We start from the raw sequence: 22,067 nt of genomic DNA, 5'->3' as shown, positions 1-22,067 counted from the left end.
CTTCCAGTGACGTTCCACTCTTGAAGTGCGCGTAGCACTCAAAACCCCTTGAACGACTCATTGCAGCATCGCCGAAAACTTGCTGAATCATGTCAAATGTCTCGGTGCTAGATTTGCCCAGTTTCATGCAAACTTTCACATTTAGTCTTTGTTCTAACTTGCTGTTCTTGATGAATTAGCAGATGTGGTAACACACATGGTCAGAATAGCACCAGTTGCACAGCTCCCAAAGTACACAGGACAATGTCTTTTGGCACACTGACTTATGAAGGTAGATGCTCCCTGTGACTGTGTGTGCAGCCTTGTGTTGGAATGTTACAAAACTGTCTCAAAACTTTTTGACACCACCTCATATTTCAGGCTGGGGGGAGGGCAGATGTTTAGGCAGGCTTTTAGGAGATATGAGCATGGGCAGGACTTCACAATTTGGGTGATGCTCATTAGTCCACTGTGAATGTTAGAGGCAGAGAAAATGGGGCAGGAAGCTACTTAAAAGTGGCAGCACCCTGTGAGAATAATGTGTAGCATGGTTATGGGAATTGAAAGAATTAGGCTGGCCATGTATTATACAGTGCCATGAAAAAGTATTCATACCCCTTGAAATTTTCCTCATTTTGTCATGTTACAACCAAAAATGTAAATGTATTTTATTGGGATTTTATGTGATAGACCAACACAAAGTGCCACATAATTGTGAAGTGGAAGGAAAATGATAATTAATATTTTTTACAAATAAATATCTGAAAAGTGTGGCATGCATTTGTATTCAGCCCCCTTTACTCTGATACCTCTAACTAAAATCTAGTGGAACCAAATGCCTTCAGACGTCAACTAATCAGCAAATAGAGTCCACCTGTGCGTAATTTAATCACAGTATAAATATAGCTGTTCTGTGAGGTCCTCAGAGGTTTGTTAGAGAACATTAGTGAACAAACAGCATCATGAATGCCAAGAAACACACCAGACAGGTGAGGGATAAAGTTGTGGAGAAGTGTAAAGCAGGGTTAGGTTATAAAAAAAACATCCCAAGCTTTGAACATCTCATGGAGCACTGTTCAATCCATCATCCGAAAATGGAAAGAGTATGGCACAACTGCAAACCTACGAAGACATGTCCGTCCACCTAAACTGACAGGCCGGGCAAGGAGAGCATTCATCAGAGAAGCAGCCAAGAGGACCATGGGAACTCTGGAGGAGCTGCAGAGATCCACAGCTCAGGTGGGAGAATCTGTCCACAGGACAACTATTAGTCCACAAATCTGGACTCAATAGAAGGGTGGCAAGAAGAAAGCCATTGTTGAAAGAAAGCCATTAGAAGTCCCATTTGTAGTTTGTGAGAAGCCATGTGGGGGGTATAGCAAACGTGGAAGAAGGGGCTCTGGTCAGATGAGACCAAAATTTAACTTTTTGGCCTAAAAGCAAAACTTTGTCTGGCAGAAAACTAACACTGCGCATCACCCTGAACACACCATCCCCACCGTGAAACATGGTGGTGGCAGCATCATGTTGTGGGTATGTTTTTCTTCAGCAAGGACAGGGAAGCTCGTCAGAGTTGATGGGAAGATGGATGGAGCCAAATACAGGGCAATCTTAGAAGAAAACCTGTTAGAGTCTGCAAAAGACTTGAGACCGGCGAAGGTTCCCCTTCCAGCAAGACAACGACCCAAAACATCCAGCCAGAGATACAATGGAATGGTTTATATCAAAGTATATTCATGTGTTAGAATGGCCCAGTCACAGTCCAGACCTAAATCCAATGGAGAATCTGTGGCAAGACTTGAAAATTGGTCTTCCCAGATGCTCTCCATTCAATCTGACGGAGCTTGAGCGATTCTGCAAAGAAGAATGGGCAGAAATGTCCCTCTCTAGATGTGCAAAGCTGGTAGAGACATCCCCAAAAAGACTTGCAGCTGGTATTGCAGAGAAAGGTGGTCCTACAAAGTATTGACTCCGGGGGGCTGAATACAAATGCCGCCACACTTGTCAGATATTTGTAAAAAAGTTTGAAAACCATTTCTCATTTTCTTTCAAATCAAATCCGATAAAATACATTTACGTTTTGGTTGTAACACGACAACATGGGGGACATTTCAAGGGGTATGAATACTTTGTCAAGGCTTTGTATGTATGTGTTTCTTACAGTTATCATTTCTTGTTCTGTTGAATCCAATCATAAACTGATGAACGGTTGTTAGCTGCCCAGAGCCGTCCTTATACATATGATCCTAACAGACCAAGCTTCCCAACTGTCTGCCTTTCCCAATGCCAATAAAGAAAATGGGAATTTTTTCCACAAACTACAGTAGTTGATGGAGTCACCCCTGTACACCCTGAGCATTACTTGGCATTTTTTGTGCATTAAGCCCTTGCCCTCCAGAGGAACTTCCCTCTTCCTGACCAGGCCATTTTTCATGATACAGCGCTGTGTTACTTTAACTGACAATTGCGCAGTCATGCAACGCTGCACCCAAATGAAATTTACATCCTTTTTTCCCTACGAAGAGAGCTTTCTTTCGGTGGTATTTGATTGCCTGTGCATTTTTTATTTTTTGTGCTATAAGCAAAATTTTGAGAAAAAAACAATATTTTTTGACTTTTTGATATTCAACATGTCCAGTAAAAATTTAAAAAATCGTCATAAATTTAGGGCAAAATGTATTCTGCTCCATGTCTTTGCTAAACAAAATCCCAATACGTGTAAACCTTAGATTGTACGCCCCTTGAGGGTTAGGGGCTGATGTGAATGCACAGTGGCTAAATGGTTAGCACTTCCGTCTGGCAGTACTAGGGTTGTTGGTTCGAGTCCCAGCCACAGCACCACCTGCCTGGAGTTTGCATGTTCTGCTTGTGTGGGTTTCCTCCGGGTACTCCGGTTTTCTCCCACTCCAAAGACATGCTGGTAGGTTAATTGGGTCCTGTCTAAATTGGCCCTAGTATGTGTATGTATGAATGCGAGTTAGGGACCTTAGATTGTACACCCCTTGAGGGTTAGGGACTGATGGGGATGTACAGTGGCTAAATGGTTAGCACTTCTGTCTGGCAGTACTAGGGTTGTTGGTTTGAATCCCAGCCACAGCCCACCTGCCTGGAGTTTGCATGTTCTGCCTGTGTGGGTTTCCTCTGGGTACTCTGGTTTCCTCCCACGCTCCAAAGACATGCTGGTAGGTTAATTGGGTCCTGTCTAAATTGGCCCTAGTATATGAATGTGAGTTAGGGACCCTAGATTGTACGCCCCTTGAGGGTTAGGGACTGATGTGAATGTATAATATATATGTAAAGTGCTGCGTAAATTGACGGCGCTAAATAAGTACCTGAAATAAATAAATAATACACCAATTGGTTTACGTGAAAGTTATAGCGTTTACAAATGGCGGTATATATACTTCAAATTTTTTTTTATACTAGGTATGGTGGCGATCAGCGACTTATAGCGGGACTGCGGCTGGCATTCTGACACTGGGGGGGGAACTGACCAACTGCCACTGACATCCCCAGTGACACCAATACAGTGATCAGTGCTAATAAAAAGCACTGACACTTTACTAATGGCACTGAGTAGGAAGGGGTTAACATCTGGGGCGAACAAAGGGTTAACAGTGTGCTGTTTGTGTCTTTTATTGTGTAAGCATGCTACTTTCTATGGCAGTGCTATGCAGAGCCATACAAAGCAGTGTGCAGGAGCTGACAGGGGAGAGATCTGTATTGTTTACATACAGACCTCTCCCCTGTCAGTGATACTTGCCGGGTGCCGGCAAGGAATCACCGGTCGGGACCTGGTGATCGACAGCTGAGGCCGCCAATGGCGACGCAGGTAGGGCAGCGCGCCCACCCCCTACGCAGAAATGCAAACTCACATATATATATATATATGTGATTTTGCGCAGTCCTGCCTCCCTGTTGCAGTATTTCTGCTATAGGGCGGCAGGAAAACGGCTAATGAGCAATGTGCATAAATTATGGGGGACATCTCTTCCATTTCTTTTAGGCTTCCAATGCATGTCAATGCAGAAACAGTGCAGATGGAGCGTTGAAACCCCACAACACACACGTATGAAGTCACATGCGTTGCGTGTTGGAAAAAAAGAGGTTGTTTGTTTCTATTGGCCCCTGGATATACGTAGATGGCTAATATAAAAGGAATGGGTCCATACAATGCAAAGCTTGCACATGCAACAAAAAATGCCTGTTAATGGGAGCAGTATAGTATATCTACACAATGTACAAACAACAATGTAATATATTGCAGCTTACAGGTTCTGAAACTGGAACTAAAGGGTTAATACTCACCTTTCCAATGGTCCCTCGCCGCATCTTCCCCTGTGTGTCAGTTTTCAGCCATCTTCATTGGCCAGCGCTGGATGACATCACTCCTACGCTGGGTGGCTGCTGTAAGCCGAGCTGCGCATGCACAACTCAGTCTACAGTCCAGGGATCGCTGTGAGCAGGCCGGTAGGTGTAGTTTTTTGCAGGGGCGGACTGACCAATCAAGCTCTCGGGTACTGCCCGAGGGCCCTGGGTCAGTAGGGGGCCCCATGAAAGGCCCCTGGTACCTTTTTATAGGCTTTTTTGGGTGTGCTTTGAGTGTGGGCAAGGAAACAGGGGCCCCATGATCCCCTGTTGCCCGGGGGCCCCATGAGTTGTCAGTCTGCCCCTGTACAGAAGAAACACGTTTCTTTCGCGTTAAGGGTCGGCTCACGCCAGATGCAGTCCACTGCATTTTTTTCCCCTTCATCAAAAATGCATGGGCAGTGCTTATCATGACATATATTCAATCAATGTATGATCAATATAAAAAAGTCCTCCTGCCAATAGATGGAAGAGAATGGGTGCTCAGGTGATCAGGTGACTTGATCTTGGTATCCGTGCACGTAAGTGATAAAGCAATGCGCACTCACCAGACCCGCATAAATTATGCGCCTTTGTGTATAAATGATCCAGATGTCATCCGGTACTGGGTGGTCCTCCCTCAGCTGTATATGAGGTTGATGATCCTCTCCACTTAGGAGTCCCCCTGATGTTGGATGGTAGGAGATCTGGTCCGGGTCCCTCCGGTGTATCCAGGAGTAGGTCTGTAAATTAGAGTGCTCCCCCAGGGGGTAACAAAGATACTCCCATAGTGTAGTATTTGGTAGAAAAATAAGGTTTTATTGAGGTTAGGCATAAAACGTTGCAGACAGTTATTAGTGCATACCGTCTGGAATGCTAAGATGGCCGCCAGAGCTCCGCGTTGCTCTGACGGTGTGACTTCACGGCGTGTTATGGCTCCTCCTTACGCGTGTCGTGCTCCAGCACGTCTTCAGAGGGGGGTTGCCAAACACGCCATGCCGTTCGTCACTCGTATTTAAGCGGAAGTGCGCACATGCGCAATAAGGTGTAGCCTGACTAGGGACGTGCAGAACGAACTGCGCATGCGCGAATAGACGCGCGCCATTTTCCCTTGGTCTCCCCGGGTGAATAAACAGTACAGGCGAACCGTCTGTATATTCAATACTGTAATGTGCTAAAATAACACAGGGCAAAGAATAGAGAATGGATAAAAGTATTCTATATTTACACTATGGTAATGACCATACCCCAGCAGAAATACTGGATTAGTATGAATAATAGCTTAATGATAAGCAACTAAAAGAGGAGTTTTGGGGATAATCTATGTTACATATGGAAAATATAGCTAGAATTACTGCACATGTGCGGATCAAAAAATACATAATAAAATCAAAAGCAATAATAGTATCGAATTTGGTAAACAATAATAATATGTAACAGCCAACTCCAAGTCGGTTAAATATTACAAATAAAAGTGGTGTAACATCGTATGGCCCACATGGATACAGAAAATATTATTAAATAGGAATGACCTCCTTATTGATAAACAGAGGCCTAAGAAAAGCCACGTATATCCGTTTGTTACAACATTTTCGAGACAATATAAAGAAATTAACCATATCATTTATAAGAATTGGAAGATTCTAAAAGCCGACCCAGTACTCGCTAATATATTACCAGAAAAGCGCTACAAACGTTTAGCGCTGCACTTTATTTATATGTTTATTACGGTCTTTTAGGGGTTATTGGTACCTCATTTGTGCATAGCAGCTTTACAATATTTAGTACTAAGGCGCTTCTTCCCAGTCTCTTTTATAGTGCTTATCATGGATTCCAATGGCCCTAGTTCACAATGTGGCAGCACCCAGATATTGCAGAGTTTCCCTTTAAACTTTAACATTTTTAACAGCCTCTGTTCGCAAAAGCAAGGTTATCAGCTCACCTCCCCCCTCCCTTATTTCCTGTGAAGTAATGTGTGCCAGTCTGTAGCTGGTATTCTTATCTGTAGCTGGTACTCAAGGCCATGCTGTATACTGCACAGTTTAGAAAGTCTTTTGAATGTACAGAAAGTGAAAGAGGAAATATATGCATTGTGATATAATTGTTGGTATATACACCATGTAAGAGGCTTTTGAAGGCACTTAGCTTGCAGACATTAGTCCTTGCTAAGTCCCAGCTGGTTAATAAAGCTTGCTTTCCACAAGTTCATGTCCGGAGTTTTACCTGGTATTCACAAAGGTGCTACTACAACACCAGTGCAGTGCGTTCCAGTGCAGACAACAAAAGTAGAACATGTTACATTTTTTCTGCATGGAATGCATCTGGGACGTGGCAAAACACATTAAGTCAGTGGTGTATTTAGGTTCTGTGCTGCCCTAGGCAACGCAAAAATCGGACGCCCACCCGGGCAGAGAGAAAGCCTGACACCGACCAATAACTGTGTTTATGTTTTTGATGCATTTTGCATTTTTAATCTGCCTAGCAACGAGGGAAAAAAGCATCAAAAACACGCCAAAAACGCATGTGCAAAAAAAAACGCAATGCAAAAATGGATCAAACGCAAACTGCATAGGTATGAACCTAATCTAAAGGAAAACGAATGCAGTCACCATGTCTAAGGACTGGAAGTTTTGTTTTTGGGTTTAGATATCCTTTAGGTGCCCTATAAGAAAACAGGTTATGAATACTAATTACAGTGTTCCTAAACCCAGGACCCTGCATTCACTATATCTGGTCTCCCAGGACCCTGCACTCACTATATCTGGTCTCCCCGGACCCTGCATTCACTATATCCAGTCTCCCCGGACCCTGCATTCACTATATCTGGTCTCCCCGGACCCTGCATTCACTATATCTGGTCTCCCCGGACCCTGCATTCCCTATATCCGGTCTCCCCGGACCCTGCATTCCCTATATCCGGTCTCCCCGGACCCTGCATTCCCTATATCCGGTCTCCCCGGACCCTGCATTCACTATATCTGCTCTCCCCGGACCCTGCATTCACTATATCTGCTCTCCCCGGACCCTGCATTCACTATATCCGGTCTCCCCGGACCCTGCATCCACTATATCCGGTCTCCCCGGACCCTGCATTCACTATATCTGGTCCCCCCAGACCCTTCACTTCCTATATCTGGTCTCCCCGGATCCTTAATTCATTATATCCGGTCTCCCCGGACCCTGCATTCACTATATCTGCTCTCCCCGGACCCTGCATTCACTATATCTGCCCTCCCCGGACCCTGCATTCACTAAATCCGGTCTCCCTGGGCCCTGCATTCACTATATCCGGTCTCCCCGGACCCTTCATTCACTATGTCAGGAATCAAGGAGTGACCAGAAAGGTGTGGACTGACACAGGGAAACGCAGGTTTCAGGTATAGTATAATACAGGTTATTATTAGCCACCCAGATATATATATAAACGCACAGTGAGCAAACTAACCTTCCACTAATCTTAGGAGGTGCAGGAACACAGGCGTAGTCAGGGCTGGAGAGGTGGAATGGTCGGGCCGGCCGTAGGGTTCTGTAACGACTGCCTGGTGGTACCTCTAGCGGTCCTCAGGGCAGGATTCCCCAGGGCGCGGAGTCTAAGTCCCAGTCTGCTATTCACCAGGGCCCCTGATGGTGGGGATGGACTTGGAGCAGACAGGAACCAGGTCGCGGCCCCTGAGTACACCTGCTAGTGATAGAGGGATCCGCCAGAGGTATGTGCAGGTACAGCTGGATCCCTGCAGGATGGATGGATGGCAGAGTAATGAGCGTGGTCAGACGGGCCAAGTCAGCAACGTGCGGGCAGCAAGGTATCAAAGGAGCAGGCAGAGAATGGTCAAGGTCACAAGCCGGGTTCAGTAACTCACGGACAGCGCAGTACAGAGGATCAGGCAGAAGGATGGTCAGGGATGAGCCAGTAGTCAGAACAGGAGACGGTCAACAGGAATCAGGATCAGGCAGGGTCGACAACAAGGTATCTTCTCACAGGAACTAGGAACAGGACACAGGGGCTCATGGGAAAACATACACCAAGGCCCCGAGCACAGACCTGGTCATGCCTTATATACACCTTTCTGTAATCAGCCCCAGGTTTGGCTGATTGTGAGCTTCTGGCTGCTAAGAGCACCCGCTGGTCAGCTCTGGTACTGCAGCCCACACGGCAGGAGAGTCCCACCACCAGTGCTGAGAGCACCCGCTGGTCAGCTCTGGTACTGCAGCCCACACGGCAGGAGAGTCCCACCACCAGTGCTGAGAGCACCCGCTGGTCAGCTCTGGTACTGCAGCCCACACGGCAGGAGAGTCCCACCACCAGTGCTGAATCCATTCCTGACACACTATATCCGGTCTCCCTGGGCCCTGCACTCACTATATCTGGTCTCCCCGGACCCTTCATTCACTATATCCGGTTCCCTCCAGACCCTGCATTTACTATATCTGGTGTCCCCGAACCCTGCTTCACTATATCTGGTCTCCCCGAACCCTGCTTCACTATATCTGGTCTCCCCGGACCCTGCATTCACTATATCCGGTCTCCCCGGACCCTGCATTCACTATATCCGGTCTCCCCGGACCCTGCACTCACTATATCCGGTCTCCCCGGACCCTGCATTCACTATATCCGGTCTCCCCGGACCCTGCATTCACTATACTCACTCAGTATATAGCAGTCTTGTGACTTCTATCAGTGTCCAGCAGAGCACTGGTTAAAGCTTGTAGGAGGAGTTTTCATTCTGCTCTAGGAGGATGCAGAACTGACTTCTGTCTGGACAGTGCTGATCGGTCCTGTGCTGATCACATGCACTCTCCCAAGAAAAAAAAAACAAAAAACCCCTCTCTAGCAATACACAACAAACTGAGCATGCACAGCTTGCCCCCAAGGCTCTGTTCTATCAGCAGATGGATTGGGGACAGTAGAAGAAGGGGAGGATCAGAGAAGACACAATACAGAGGATTAACCCCTTAGGTTCCCCAGTGAGTATAACAAGCATGCTTTGCTGCATCTACAGACTGATTGTACTGTTGGGGGTTGGGTAACACTTTGTGAATCCGGTTATTTTGCTGCCCTGCCTCAGATCTGGGGGATCGGTGGGGACGGGTCATCTATCCATGCTTACAATGATTGTGTGATATTCTGCTGTACATTTCCAATGTAAAAAATGCTGCAATATGAGCCCGGAGGAGCGCATTGTAAATTGCCTGCTTTTCTTACTAGAGGCCTGCAGTTTAGCTGGCAGAGCGGAGAGGAGTTGGGAAATTGGACTAGGATCTTTAATTTCACGGATGACGGAGCAGCGAAGACGGGGAGTGACGCAAGCGGCAGGTACAGACTCCCGCAGAATGACAATGGATCGCAGCGCACAACAGACCATACAATGCAATCCGCCACACAATGTCTGCTGCTCTTCCAGCACCGGCTAGAAGGGTCGTTCCTCCCTCCATGGGCCCATTCACACGCTACAGTAATGAGCCATGCATGTTACATGTTAGGTGCCATGCAGTGCCATTCATTCTGGTACCCAGGGGCGGACTGACACCTCATGGGGCAATAGGGGATCATGGAGCCCTTGTGTCCTTGCCCAGACTCAAAAAAGCCTATGAAAAAGGTACCAGGGGCATCTCATGGGGCCCCCTACTGACCCCGGGCCCTCGGGCAGTGCCCGAGTTTCCAAATGGTCAGTGCGCCCCTGCTGGTACCCCAACACAGATGGATGCGTGTCGCAAGTGCAATGCAAGGGGCACACTGCAGCGCGGTTCACTTCTGGGAATGTTTAATACATCACGTCTGCTGCACTGGCAGCTCATTCATTTTGACAATTCAATGCACCCCGACACGCCACTTAACAGTGCCCGACACGTGTGCGCACCCTAACACGCCGCATAACAGTCCTAGACACGTGTGCGCACCCCGATGCCGTATAACAGTCCTCGACACGTGTGCGCACCCCAACACGCCGCATAACAGTCCTCGACACGTGTGCGCACCCCGACACACCGCATAACAGTCCTAGACATGTGTGCGCACCCCGACACACCGCATAACAGTCCTAGACATGTGTGCGCACCCCGACACGCCGCATAGCAGTCCTCAACACGTGTGCGCACCCCAACACGCCGCATAACAGTCCTAGACACGTGTGCGCACCCCGACACGCCGTATAACAGTCCTCGACACGTGTGCGCACCCCGACACACCGCATAACAGACCTAGACATGTGTGCGCACCCCGACACGCCGCATAACAGTCCACGAAACATGTGCACACCCCGACACGCCGCATAACAGTCCTCGACACGTGTGCGCACCCCGACATGCCGTATAACAGTCCTAGACACGTGTGCGCACCCCGACACGCCGTATAACAGTCCTCGACACGTGTGCGCACCCCGACACACCGCATAACAGTCCTAGACATGTGTGCGCACCCCGACACGCCGCATAACAGTCCACGATACATGTGCACACCCCGACACGTCCCATAACAGTCCTAGACACGTGTGCGCACCCCGACACGCCGCATAACAGTCTTCGACACGTGTGCGCACACCGGCACTCCGCATAACAGTCCTTGACACGTGTGCGTACCCCGACACGCCGCATAACAGTCCTTGAGGCGCGTGCGCACCCCAACACGCCACATAACAGCCCTCGACTCGTGTGAGCACCCCGACACGCCACATAACAGTCCTCAACGCGTGTGCGCACCCCGACACGCCGCATAACAGTCCTCGACACGTGTGCACCCTGACATGCCGCATAACAGTCCTCGACACGTGTGTGCTAACACACTGGTGGCGGCATGATCAGGCTCTGAGTCACCGGTCACGCCACTGCGAATTTAACACGTGATTTGTGTGCGATTTCTGAAGACTTTATTGCGACTTTTTCAATGATTTTTAGGCGATTTGCAGTGCGATTTCCATTATATTCTATGTATGTGAAATCGCAATTCAGAAAAAGTCATGCAGGAACTACTTTACTGCAGCAAATCACACATGCTTATGCAGGCCATAGACGGCTCGAAAACCGTGCGTTTTTTCGAACGATAAACGAAAAATCGGACGTTCGTTAAACTGACGTAACCACCAGGGGCGGACTGACAACTCATGGGGCCCCGGGCAATAGGGGATCATGGGGCCCCTGTGTCCTTGCCCAAACTCAAAAAGGCCTATGAAAAAGGTACCAGGGGCATCTCATGGGGCCCCCTACTGACCCCGGGCCCTCGGGCAGTGCCCTAGTTTCCAAATGGTCAGTCCGCCCCTGGTAACCACTAACGATTACAATAATCGGTCGACCAAGTCATAAAGCTCACCCCATATAACAGCCAAAACTTCTGTTCCTTCCAGGTCACAGCTCATGTGCGATTTTTTTCCATAAAAACAATCCTACGATTTGGCCATCATTGACGTGAAAATTGGTCGTTTTCCACAAATTTTCCAACATGACCGATAATTCAAAAGTGCAAAAAACCCGAAATCTGGCCGGCCAATTAACCCGCTAACAGTGCAAAAATCGGCCGATTAAAAACAGGATGATTTTCAAACCGTCTATGGCCGGCATAAGACACTGACGTTCACATTCATTAGATACAATTTCAGGTGCGATTTCAATTCACAAATCACACCTCCTATGAGCAGGCACTAAGACCCCGGTCGCACTGGGTGTGACTTGGCATGTGATTTGAATGCCGCGCAACTTGCAAATCGCATGCCAAGTCGCACCCTATTACAGCGGTCATATCGGTGCCGTTCTGACTTGGTCGGAGCCGCACCTATTTCTAAAGTAGTACATGCACTACTTATGGTGCGATTTGCATAGACATCTGTGTCAGATGTCTTGCAAATTGCACCCAAAATCAGCATGTCTCCTGACTCACTGTAAGTCACACGATTTCAAAGTCGGGCTTGATGTGACCGGGGTGTAAGGACCAGTTCACACTCCATACTCCATACAGTTGCTTTTTTTCTGCTTCCAAAACGCACAGAAAGTAGGTGATATGGTTGTCAGTGTCATAGTTCACATCAGTGCTTGTAGTTCCAATGTGTTCCAGATGCAGAATAAAAAAAAAACAGGCTGCATTTTTTCCGCACAGAACTGTACTGGAAAGCTGTAAAATGCATAAAAAATGCACCAGAACGCACATGTCCCTATTTGAATTGAAGAAAAAGGGAGGTGGAAAAATAAACTGGAATGCATAAAAAACCGCACTGGAATGCGTCAAACACGCATCAAAAACCACCGCAACGCACATGTCCCTATATAAATTGAAGAAAAGATGGGAAAAATGAACTGGAATGCATAAAAAATGCACTGGAATGCGTCAAACACGCATCAAAAACACACTGCAATGCACATGTCCCTATATAAATTGAAGAAAAAGGGAGGGGGAAAAATGAACTGGAATGCATAAAAAAACGCACTGGATTGCAGCAAACACGCATCGAAAACGCAACGCACATGTCCCTATATAAATTGAAGAAAAAGACGGAAAAATTAACTATAATGCATAAGAATCGCACTGGAATGCGTCAAAGACGCATCAAAAACGCACCGAAACGCACATGTCCGTATTTAAATTGAAAAAAAACGGAGAGGAAAATATGAACTGGAATGCATAAAAAACGCACTGGAATGCGTCAAACACGCATCAAAAACGCACCGCAACGCACATGTCCCTATATAAATTGAAGAAAAAGGGAGGGGAAAAAACGAACTGGAATGCATAAAAAAACGCACTGGAATGCGTCGAAAACGCATCAAAAATGCACCGGAATGCACATGTCCCTATTTAAATTAAAGAAAAAGAGAGGGGGGGAGAATGAACTGGAATGCATAAAAAACACATAAAAAACGCACATGCAGAAACGCATCTGGAATGCATCTATAGTGTGAACCGGCCCTAAATATTAGAAGCTAAATCAGTTGCTGACTTCTTATTCCTACGACAATAAGATCACCGACACCTGTGTTCCCAGCTCCGCCCACCTGTCTGACCCATACTGGAGGGGTCTTATGCAGGCCATAGACGGGTCGAAAATTGGCCAATTTTTCAGCCGAAAACAAAATTGGCCGATTTTTGCACTGTTAGTGGGTTAATTGGTCGGCCGTTTTTCGGGATTTTGGCACATTTTTTTTATCGGTAAAGTTGGAAAAAAATCAGCTGATTTTGCCGATTGGCCGATTTTCGCGGCAATGATGGGCAAATCGGCTGATCTTTTTACCGATAAAAAAAATCTGCGCATGAGCCGTGACCTGCAAGAAGAAGAAGAAAAAGAAGAAGAATTCCAGTTCGCTATTATATTTGGTATGAAAAAGTCTTGCGGTTGCAACAATGTATCTATTTGTATCCAAATAAAAACAACTGTATCCGAAATAGATACAAATAGATACAAATGGATACATTGTTGCAACCGCAATACTTTTTCATGTCAAATATAATAGCGGAGCTCTCTGCAGGGACAGAAGTAATTAAATGCCGGCCGTAGACGGGACGAAAATCGCCCGATTTTTTTTACCGTTGGTGGTAACGGCCGATCGAACGACCGATTTTTCGTTTTGTTTTTTTTTTAAAAAACGGCCGGTTTTCGACCTGTCTATGGCCTGCATTAGGCTGGTCAAACATTATACAATTTTCTTTAGAACATTGCTTTAGATTTACCAAAAACCATATAATAGGAGGTCAAACCTAAACAACACTTTCAATTGTATCCAATCAGACAGGCACTTGCACTACATAGTTGAAGGTAAATCTAAAGGAAATTGGGCAGAAATTGAACAGAAAATTGACAACTCATGGGGCCCCCAGGCAATAGGGGATCATGGGGCCCCTGTGCCCTTGCCCAAACTCAAAAAAGCCTATGAAAAAGGTACCAGGGGCATCTCATGGGGCCCCCTACTGACCCCGGGCCCTTGGGCAGTGCCGGAGTTTCCAAATGGTCAGTCCGCTCCTGAAACAGACCATACACGGGTTGAATTCTGAGCAAATTTTCTTTAGAAAATAGGAATTTTTGTGCGTTTTGTAATGCGGTGCTGCCACCATTGATTTCCAAATTCAACCAGCCAAGCCTTCAATTTCACATGTTGCTACAGAAAAGAATTTTCGCGGCCAAGAATTTTCTTTTCTTTCCAGGTCACAGCTCACGCTAATTTCTTTTTCGATTACATTTCTCGCACAATTCTCCCATCATTAATTAGAAATTCATTCGTTTTTCAAAAAAATTTCCAACGTGCCCAATCACTCAAATTCGATGGCCGCACGAAAATTCGTCTGTTGCTGTGGCCCCACTAATAGTGTGAAATTCGAACGAAAAGCCGAAGGAAATATTTTTTAAATAAATGTATTTTGGAATGTGACCCGTGTATGGCCGGCTTTACTCTTTCTGCTGGATTTTTGTCTTAAAATGTTAAAATCGCCCATCCCCCTCTTCCCTGACAAATTTAAGCCCGGGTTCACATACATGCGGTGCGGTATATTGCATGTGATTCACACAGGAACCGCACCGCATTCCTATGCATATCACATGCGATTTGTGTGCGGTGCGATCGGAGCCGTACATTTTGTACCACCGCACCAAAAATGCACAGGACCCTTTTTTAGGTCCATGCTAGAATCGGATCGCATGGATATTCACACCTATGAGATTCGATTCTGCACATTGCACCGCGTTTTGCGGACCGATTTCGGGGTGTTGTTAACTTAACATACACACTCGCAGCGGTTCGCATGAATGGGGTGCGACTCTGATGCGGTGTGGAATTCGCACTGAAAACGCTGCACCGCGTCAGTGTGAACCCGGGCTGAAGGAAATCTGTCTTTGGAAAAGTCTGTGTGCTGCCGCGGCTGGAATAATATGGCGTTGATAGGATCAGGGGGAACTCCTGGCAGCGGGTGCTGGCATGTGCTGGAGGGTCTATGGATAGGAGTCTATTCTTGGTGGGGGGTGATCTCTTGTGGGGGGGGGAGGGCTAATTACGATGGGGACGTCTATTTTTGCAGGTGGAGATTCATTGTTGCTGGAGGTGCGGTTATGTTGCTGGGGGGTCAATTATTGCTGGGAGGGATCTATTATTGCTGGCTGGTGGTGGGTTCATTGATGCAGGCTGCTGGGAGATCTCTTGTTGCTGGTGGAGGTCAGTTGTTTCTGCGAGGGTGTTTTGTTGCGAGGGTCTGTTGTTGCTGGGGGACCTATTGTTGCTGGTGGAGGTCAGTTGTTTCTGTGAGGGTGTTTTGTTGCGAGGGTCTGTTGTTGCTGGGGGATCTTAAGTTACTGGCGTGGATCATTTGTTGCAGGGGTGGATCTATTGTTTCTTATTTTGTTTCTGAGGGATCTATAGTTGCTGGGGAAGTCTATTGTTACTAGAGGATATTTTGCTGCAGGGGGTCTATTTTTGCTGGGAAGAGTCTATTGTTGCTGGGGGTATTTTGTTGCGGGGAGGGTGTCTGTTGTTGCTGGGGCAGTTTATTGTTGCCGAGGGGACCTATTGTTGCTGGCGTGGGTCATTTGTAGCAGGAGTGGATCTATTGTTTCTTATTTTGTTGCTGAAAGATCTATAGTTGCTGGGGGATGTTATGTTACTGGTGTGGGTCATTTGTTGCAGGGGTGGATCTATTGTTTCCTATTTTGTCGCTGAAAGATCTATAGTTGCTGGGGGATCTTATGTTACTGGTGTGGGTCATTTGTTGCAGGGATGGATCTATTGTTTCCTATTTTGTTGCTGAGGGATCTATAGTTGCTGGGGCAGTCTATTGTTGCTAGAAGATATTTTGCTGCAGGGGGTCTATTGTTGCTGGGGAGGGTCTGTTGTTGCTGGGAGTATTTTGTTGCGTGGCGTCTCTTGTTGCTGGGGCAGTTTATTGTTGCTAGGAGGATCTATTGTTGCTAGGGAATCTATTTTTGTTGGTGTGGGTCATTTGTTGCAGGGGTGAATCTATTGTTTCCTATTTTGTTGCTGAGGGGTCTATAGTTGCTGGGGCAGTCTATTGCTAGAGGATATTTTGCTGCATAGGGTCTGTTGTCACTGGGGGTATTTTTTTACGGGGGGGGTCTGTTTTTGATGGGGCAGTTTATTGTTGTTGAGGAGATCTATTGTTGCTGGGGTATCTATTGTTGCAGGCGTGGGCCATTTGTTGCAGGGGTGGATCTATTGTTTATAATTTTGTTGCTGAAGGGTCTATAGTTGAGGGGTCTATAGTTGCTGGGGCAGTCTATTGTTGCTAGAGGGTATTTTGCTGCAAGGAGGCTATTGTTGTTGGGTGGTCTATTGTTGCCAGGAAGGGTCTATTGTTGCTGGGTAGTATTTTGTTGTTGTTGTTGCTGCGGCATTTTATTGTTGCTAAGGGGACCTATTGTTGCTGGGGGATCTATTGTTGCTAGCCTGAGTCTTTTGTTGCTGACCTATGTCTTTTGTTGCAGAGGCTGGATCGATTGTTGCGGATGGGGTCGAGTTGCTGGGGCAGTCTATTGTTGCTACAGGATATTTTACTACAAGGGTCTATTGATGCTGGGGCGGTCTGTTGTTGCTGTATTTTGTTGCGGGGGATCTGTTGTTGCTGGGGAAGTTTATTGTCGCTGAGGGGATCTATTGTTGCTGACGTGTCTTTTGTTGCATGGGTGGATCTATTGTTCCTTATTTTGTTGCTGAGGGGCCTAGGGTTGCTGGGGCAGTCTATTTTTGTTACAGGATATTTTGCTGCAAAGGGTCTATTGTTGCTGGGAGAACTATTGTTGATGGCATGGGTCTTTTGTTGCTGGGGAGGATCTATTGTTGCGGGCGGTTGTTTTAGTTGCCTGGGGTCTGTTGTTGCTGGGGAGGGTCTATTGTTGTGGGGGTGTTTTGTTACCTGGGGTCTGTTGTTGCTGGCGAGGATCTATTGTTGTGGGGGTTGTTTTGTTGCCTGGGGTCTGTTGTTGCTGGGGCAGTTTATTGTTGCTGATGGGATCTATTGTTGCTGGTTGCAGGGGGTCTATGATTGCTTTTCTTGTTATCATTAACAAATTCCATACAAATACTTAGCACCACAAAATGATACATGGTCTGTATTCTCTAAAAGGGGCGGTACTGGAGGTGGGAAGGGGGTGGATCCAAGGGGGTGGTGCTCAAAGGCGGGTAGGAAGCAGAGACAAGGGGCAGGGCCGTCTTAATAGCATCATGGGCCCCTGGGCAAAGTACTGCACTGGGGCCCTCCTACTCTCTCCTACACACCTACTCTCAAGAATGAAAGTATAAATAGTTGATAGAATTATGTTTATTAGTACTTTCAATAGCCGGTTTACTGGCACACTTGTTACAAATCCTCAGGGAAACTGTTGCATACGATTTTCTGATTTGGGTCAAACTAGGTTGCCAATTTGCTTGAATAATGTCCTCCATTGTGTCGTTGAAGTGCATCTTCCAGTTGCCTGTTTTTTTTTTTTTGGCCCTGGAGCAGGGGCGGACTGACCATTTGGAAACTCGGGCACTGCCCGAGGGCCCGGGGTCAGTAGGGGGCCCCATGAGATGCCCCTGGTACCTTTTTCATAGGCTTTTTTGAGTTTGGGCAAGGACACAGGGGCCCCATGATCTCCTATTGCCCGGGGGTCCCATGAGTTATCAGTCCGCCCCTGCCCTGGAGTTATCCCAGGAGATTTACTGGCCCCCGATACGCATTGTCTGCTTCCTATTACCATATTGCCATTTGTGGAATCAAAATTAATTTGGATTCTTGAAACGTTTGATGCTCTTTCTGGATCAACTACACATTGACTTCTCAAGCTGGGTAAACCGAACCTCTGGACAGGGTGGATTTGATTTAAATCACTAGTCAGTAAGGCTTGATCTAAATCCTAGTTTTCTACATAAAGACTCATTCTTGCTGGTATAACTTTAATATGCAATAGATGAAGATTTTTAGAATAACAACTTTTCATATTAGTTTTTTTATCCCCAGTTTAATAGGTTAATCATTCATATTTGGACAACTTTCCTGTTGTACTTAGGAAGGAAAAAAATAATCATTACCTTAATAATAACAATTTAACCACTTGAGCCCCAGAGGATTTACCCCCCTTAATGACCAGGCCTTTTTTTGCTGTTTGGCGCTGCACTAATTCAAATGATAATTGCGCGGTCATGCAATGCTGTACCCAAACAAAATTTACGTCCTTTTCTTCACACAAATGGAGCTTTCTTTTGGTGGTATTTGATCACCTGTGCGCTTTTTATTTTCTGCGCTATAAACAAAAAAAACACGAACATTTTGAAAAAAAACAATTTTTTCTACTTTCAGCTATAAAAAATATATCGTAAACTCAAAGTTAGTCATAAATTTCAGCCAAAATGTATTCTGCTACATGTTTTTGGTAAAAAAAATCCCAATAAGTGTATATTGATTGCTTTGTGTGAACATTATAGCGTCTACAAACTATGGTATAGATACTGTAATTTATGCCTTTTTTTGCTATACAGCGCTGCACTAATTCAAATGATAATTGCGCGGTCATGCAATGCTGTACCCAATCGAAATTTACGTCCTTTTTTTCACACAAATAGAGCTTTCTTTTGGTGGTATTTGATCACCTGTGCGCTTTTTATTTTTGGCGCTATAAACAAAAAAACACGAAAATCTTGAAAAAAAAACAATTTTTTCTACTTTCAGCTATAAAAAATATATCGTAAACTCAAAGTTAGTCATAAATTTAAGCCAAAATGTATTCTGCTACATGTTTTTGGTAAAAAAAATCCCAATAAGTGTATATTGATTGCTTTGTGTGAACGTTATAGCGTCTACAAACTATGGTATAGATAATTTGAAATTTACACAGCTTTTACTTTCTGACCGCCCATCACATCTCTTGAGGTGCTAAAATACCAGGATAGAACAAACACCCCCAAATGACCCCTTTTTGGAAAGCAGACACCCTAAGCTATCTGCTGAGAGACATATTGTGTCCATGGAAGATTTATTTTTTTTCCACAAGTTTCTGGAAAATGACAAAAACTTTTTTTTTGTTTTTTTTTTTACACAAAATTGTCATTTAAATGATTTATTTCTTGCACAAGCCATGGGTATATGTGGAATTATACCCCAAAATACATTCTGCTACTTCTACCGAGTATGAGGATACCACACATGTGACACTTTTTGGGAGCCTAGCCACATACAGGAGCCTGAAATCCAATGAGCACTTTGAAAGCCTGAAAGTGCGTAACTTCTTCATTTCACTTCCCCACTACCTATCACAGTTTTGGAGGCCCTGACATGCCAGGATAGCACCAAACCCCCCCAAATGACCCCTTTTTGGAAAGTAGACACTCCAAGGAATTTAAAAAGAGGCATGGTAAGTATTTTGCAGATCTAATTTTTTCTCACAAGGTTTTGAAATATAAAAAAGAAAAGAAAAAATATATTTTTATTTTCTTTCTTCATTTTCCAAAAACTTGTGGTAAAAAAATTAATTCTTCTATTGATTCAACATGCCTCTCAGCAAATAGTTTGGGGTGTCTACTTTCCAAAAAGGGGTCATTTTGAGGGGTGGGGGCATTTTATGCCCAGCATTAGAGGTTTATGCCACACATCACTCACTCTTCTAACCACCTGAAGACCAAGCCTTTTCTGACACTTTTTGTTCACATTAAAAAAATCTGTATTTTTGCTAGGAAATTAAAGTGAACCCCCAAACATTATATATTTTCTTAGAGCAGACACCCTAGTAAATAAAATGGTGGGTGGTGCAATTTTTCCCGCTGCTTGTAAAGGCAATTCTGCAGCTAATTAACCACTAGGAATGCTTTTACATGAAAGCCCATTGCCGGCTGAAAAAAATAAAACCAGGATGATGCCTGCAGCTGCAGGCATCACCCTGGTATAACCATTCAAAGTCCAGTGATGTACCAATACGTCACTGGTCCTTGTTGGGTGTATATGCTATGTTCTTTTTTTCTTTATGCAGCCTGTGGGCTGAATGAAAAAAAAGAGAAGAAATCTCTGCCAGAAAAAGTGTGTGGTATGCCCACCATTAGAAACCTCCCTCAATCCACCCACTTCTAATGGTGGGCACATATGAAATGTGCCAACAAATATAAAATATATATGCCGAAGCATGGGGGCCATCCACCCACTGGCCACCCCAGGCCCCCATGCTTTGGCATACATTCTCTTTTTTTTAACTGCGGATGAAAAATCTCATCCGACAGCACTGCACACACCTACTTATGTCTATTCTGAAAGCAAGACCCTGTTGCTGTCATAATAAACAGGTCAGTGCTGCAGTTTGACGTTCCTGCAAAGAAATCAACAATGGTTAACAATAAAACATAAACTCAATAAAACAACTTTATAAGGAAAACTGTGTGGTGGTATGCCCACCATTAGAAACCTCCCTCAATCCACCCACTTCTAATGGTGGGCACACATGAAATGTGCCAACAAATATAAAATATATATGCCGAAGCATAGGGGCCATCCACCCACTGGCCACCCCAGGCCCCCATGCTTTGGCATATATTCTCTTTTTTTTAACTGCGGATGAAAAATCTCATCCAACAGCACTGCACACACCTACTTATGTCTATTCTGAAAGCAAGACCCTGTTGCTGTCAGAATAAACAGGTCAGTGCTGCAGTTTGACGTTCCTGCAAAGAAATCAACAATGGTTAACAATAAAACATAAACTCAATAAAACAACTTTATAAGGAAAAGTGTGTGGTGGTATGCCCACCATTAGAAACCTCCCTCAATCCACCCACTTCTAATGGTGGGCACATATGAAATGTGCCAACAAATATAAAATATATATGCCGAAGCATAGGGGCCATCCACCCACTGGCCACCCCAGGCCCCCATGCTTTGGCATATATTCTGTTTTTTATAACTGCGGATGAAAAATCTCATCCAACAGCGCTGCCCACGCTGACTTATGTCTATTCTGAGAGCAAGTTCCTGTTGCTGTCAGAATAAACAGGTCAACGCTGCAGCTGAAAGCATTCCTGCAAACAGAAATGGTTAACAATAAAACAACAATAAACCAGTGAAAGTCGAACAATCACAAAAATGACAACAACAAAAAAAACTATAACTATTTTTGGTTTTTATATTTTTTTATTTTTTTGGGGGGTATTTGTACTTTTATTTATTTTTTTTATTTTTTTAACTTTTTTTTTCCAAACTTCAAACATTTAAACAGCTGGTAGGGTCTCTCCAAATGCGATAGCCAGTTTCCTGACTACCTAACATCTTTTGAGACCCTGTGTAAATGTGCCCTGATCTGTGCCGTGCTGTACCCTATACTAATAGTTCACTAGTGTATGGTAGAGGCGGAAGCAGGGCTTGATGCAGAGGCCAGGTTGGCCAGGACAGGAGGGACAACAATAGCGGCTGTCACGCCTAATTCCACGTTTGCTGCAGACACGACATCTTTTTTGGGGTCTTCTTTGGGTTGGGGTACCAGGAATGGTATCGAGAAAATGTCTCTCATGCAGACGGCTAACTGCATCTGGGAGAGGGATTTGGGGCGCAGCACCTTCTGGATACAAAAGGGCCCTGATGTTCTCTAACTGGAAATTTAGGTATGATCCACTATGTCCAGTTGCTTTATAGAGAACAAAAGCATTATATAGAGCCAATTGAAATAAATAAACTGACACTTTTATGTACCAGCGTTTGGATTTTCGGGAAACTAAATACGGCTGCATCATCTGGTCATTGAAGTCCACCCCTCCCATGTTAAGGTTATAATCGTGGACACAGAGGGGCTTCTCAACAACACCAGCTG

The 22,067-nt window shown here is 45.3% G+C and overlaps 1 protein-coding gene across 1 annotated transcript in view; it reads left to right on the top strand.

The window, feature by feature from the left end:
- LOC149431289 (alpha-2,8-sialyltransferase 8E-like) overlaps positions 1-22,067 on the top strand; it is an 85,742-nt gene that overhangs the window by 37,181 nt on the left and 26,494 nt on the right. Inside the window, exon 2 of the mRNA XM_089665700.1 lies at positions 9,533-9,640. Coding sequence (XP_089521826.1) covers positions 9,533-9,640 — 108 coding nt within the window. The remainder of the gene's footprint in view (positions 1-9,532; positions 9,641-22,067) is intronic.

The sequence above is a fragment of the Staurois parvus genome, unplaced genomic scaffold (genome assembly GCF_062004578.1).
Source record: "Staurois parvus isolate SC_StPar_1 unplaced genomic scaffold, SC_StPar_1.0 ptg002299l, whole genome shotgun sequence".
Taxonomy (NCBI): Eukaryota; Metazoa; Chordata; class Amphibia; order Anura; family Ranidae; genus Staurois; species Staurois parvus.
The sequence above is the reverse complement of the archived record's forward strand: the minus strand, read 5'-3'. Positions and strand labels throughout refer to the sequence as shown.